Source organism: Nestor notabilis, unplaced genomic scaffold (assembly GCF_000696875.1).
Source record: "Nestor notabilis isolate BGI_N333 unplaced genomic scaffold, ASM69687v1 scaffold27253, whole genome shotgun sequence".
In the NCBI taxonomy this organism is placed as follows: domain Eukaryota; kingdom Metazoa; phylum Chordata; class Aves; order Psittaciformes; family Psittacidae; genus Nestor; species Nestor notabilis.
The window spans coordinates 354-799 of NW_009920971.1; the positions used below are offsets into that span (position 1 = coordinate 354).

A 446-nucleotide genomic window follows, 5' to 3' on the forward strand; every position below is an offset into this window, starting at 1 on the left:
AAGCAGGCAGCCACGAGCAGGCAGCGAAGCAATGGGATCCAAGGCTTGGGGCTGGTATCCTGGGAATGGCAGGGATAGACCTCGGCTGCTCCAGCAGAGCAGGCAGGGAAGCGATGGGATCCAAGAGCTCAGAGCTGGTATCCCGGGAATGGCAGGGACAGACCTTCGCTGCTCCATCGGCATCAGCGCTCAGCAGCGAGCAGGGGCTGTGGGGACACCACGGGTGAGCCCCACGTCCCTCCCCACACAGAGACAGCCCCGAGAGGGCTGTGGTGGGAAGCAGGAACCCCCAAAGCCACCCCACACCCCACAGTGGAGCTGGTACCTGGCAGGAGTCCGGGGAGTCGGAATCAGGGCGCCTCCAGCTCGGCCTGGCCAGGGCACCCAGCACCAGCACCCCCAAGAGCAGGATGAGGAGCCCCAGGGGGTTGGCAAAGACAACTTAC

General features: G+C 65.0%; 1 protein-coding gene across 1 annotated transcript in view; it reads right to left on the bottom strand.

Moving 5' to 3' along the window:
• Positions 1-182: 182 nt before the first annotated feature.
• LOC104402937 (cytochrome b ascorbate-dependent protein 3) overlaps positions 183-446 on the bottom strand; it is a gene marked incomplete at its 5' end in the record, with an annotated part of 1,176 nt that continues 912 nt past the window's right edge. The window contains 2 exons of the mRNA XM_010010934.1: positions 183-206; positions 326-441. Of these exons, the coding sequence (XP_010009236.1) occupies positions 183-206; positions 326-441 (140 nt within the window). The remainder of the gene's footprint in view (positions 207-325; positions 442-446) is intronic.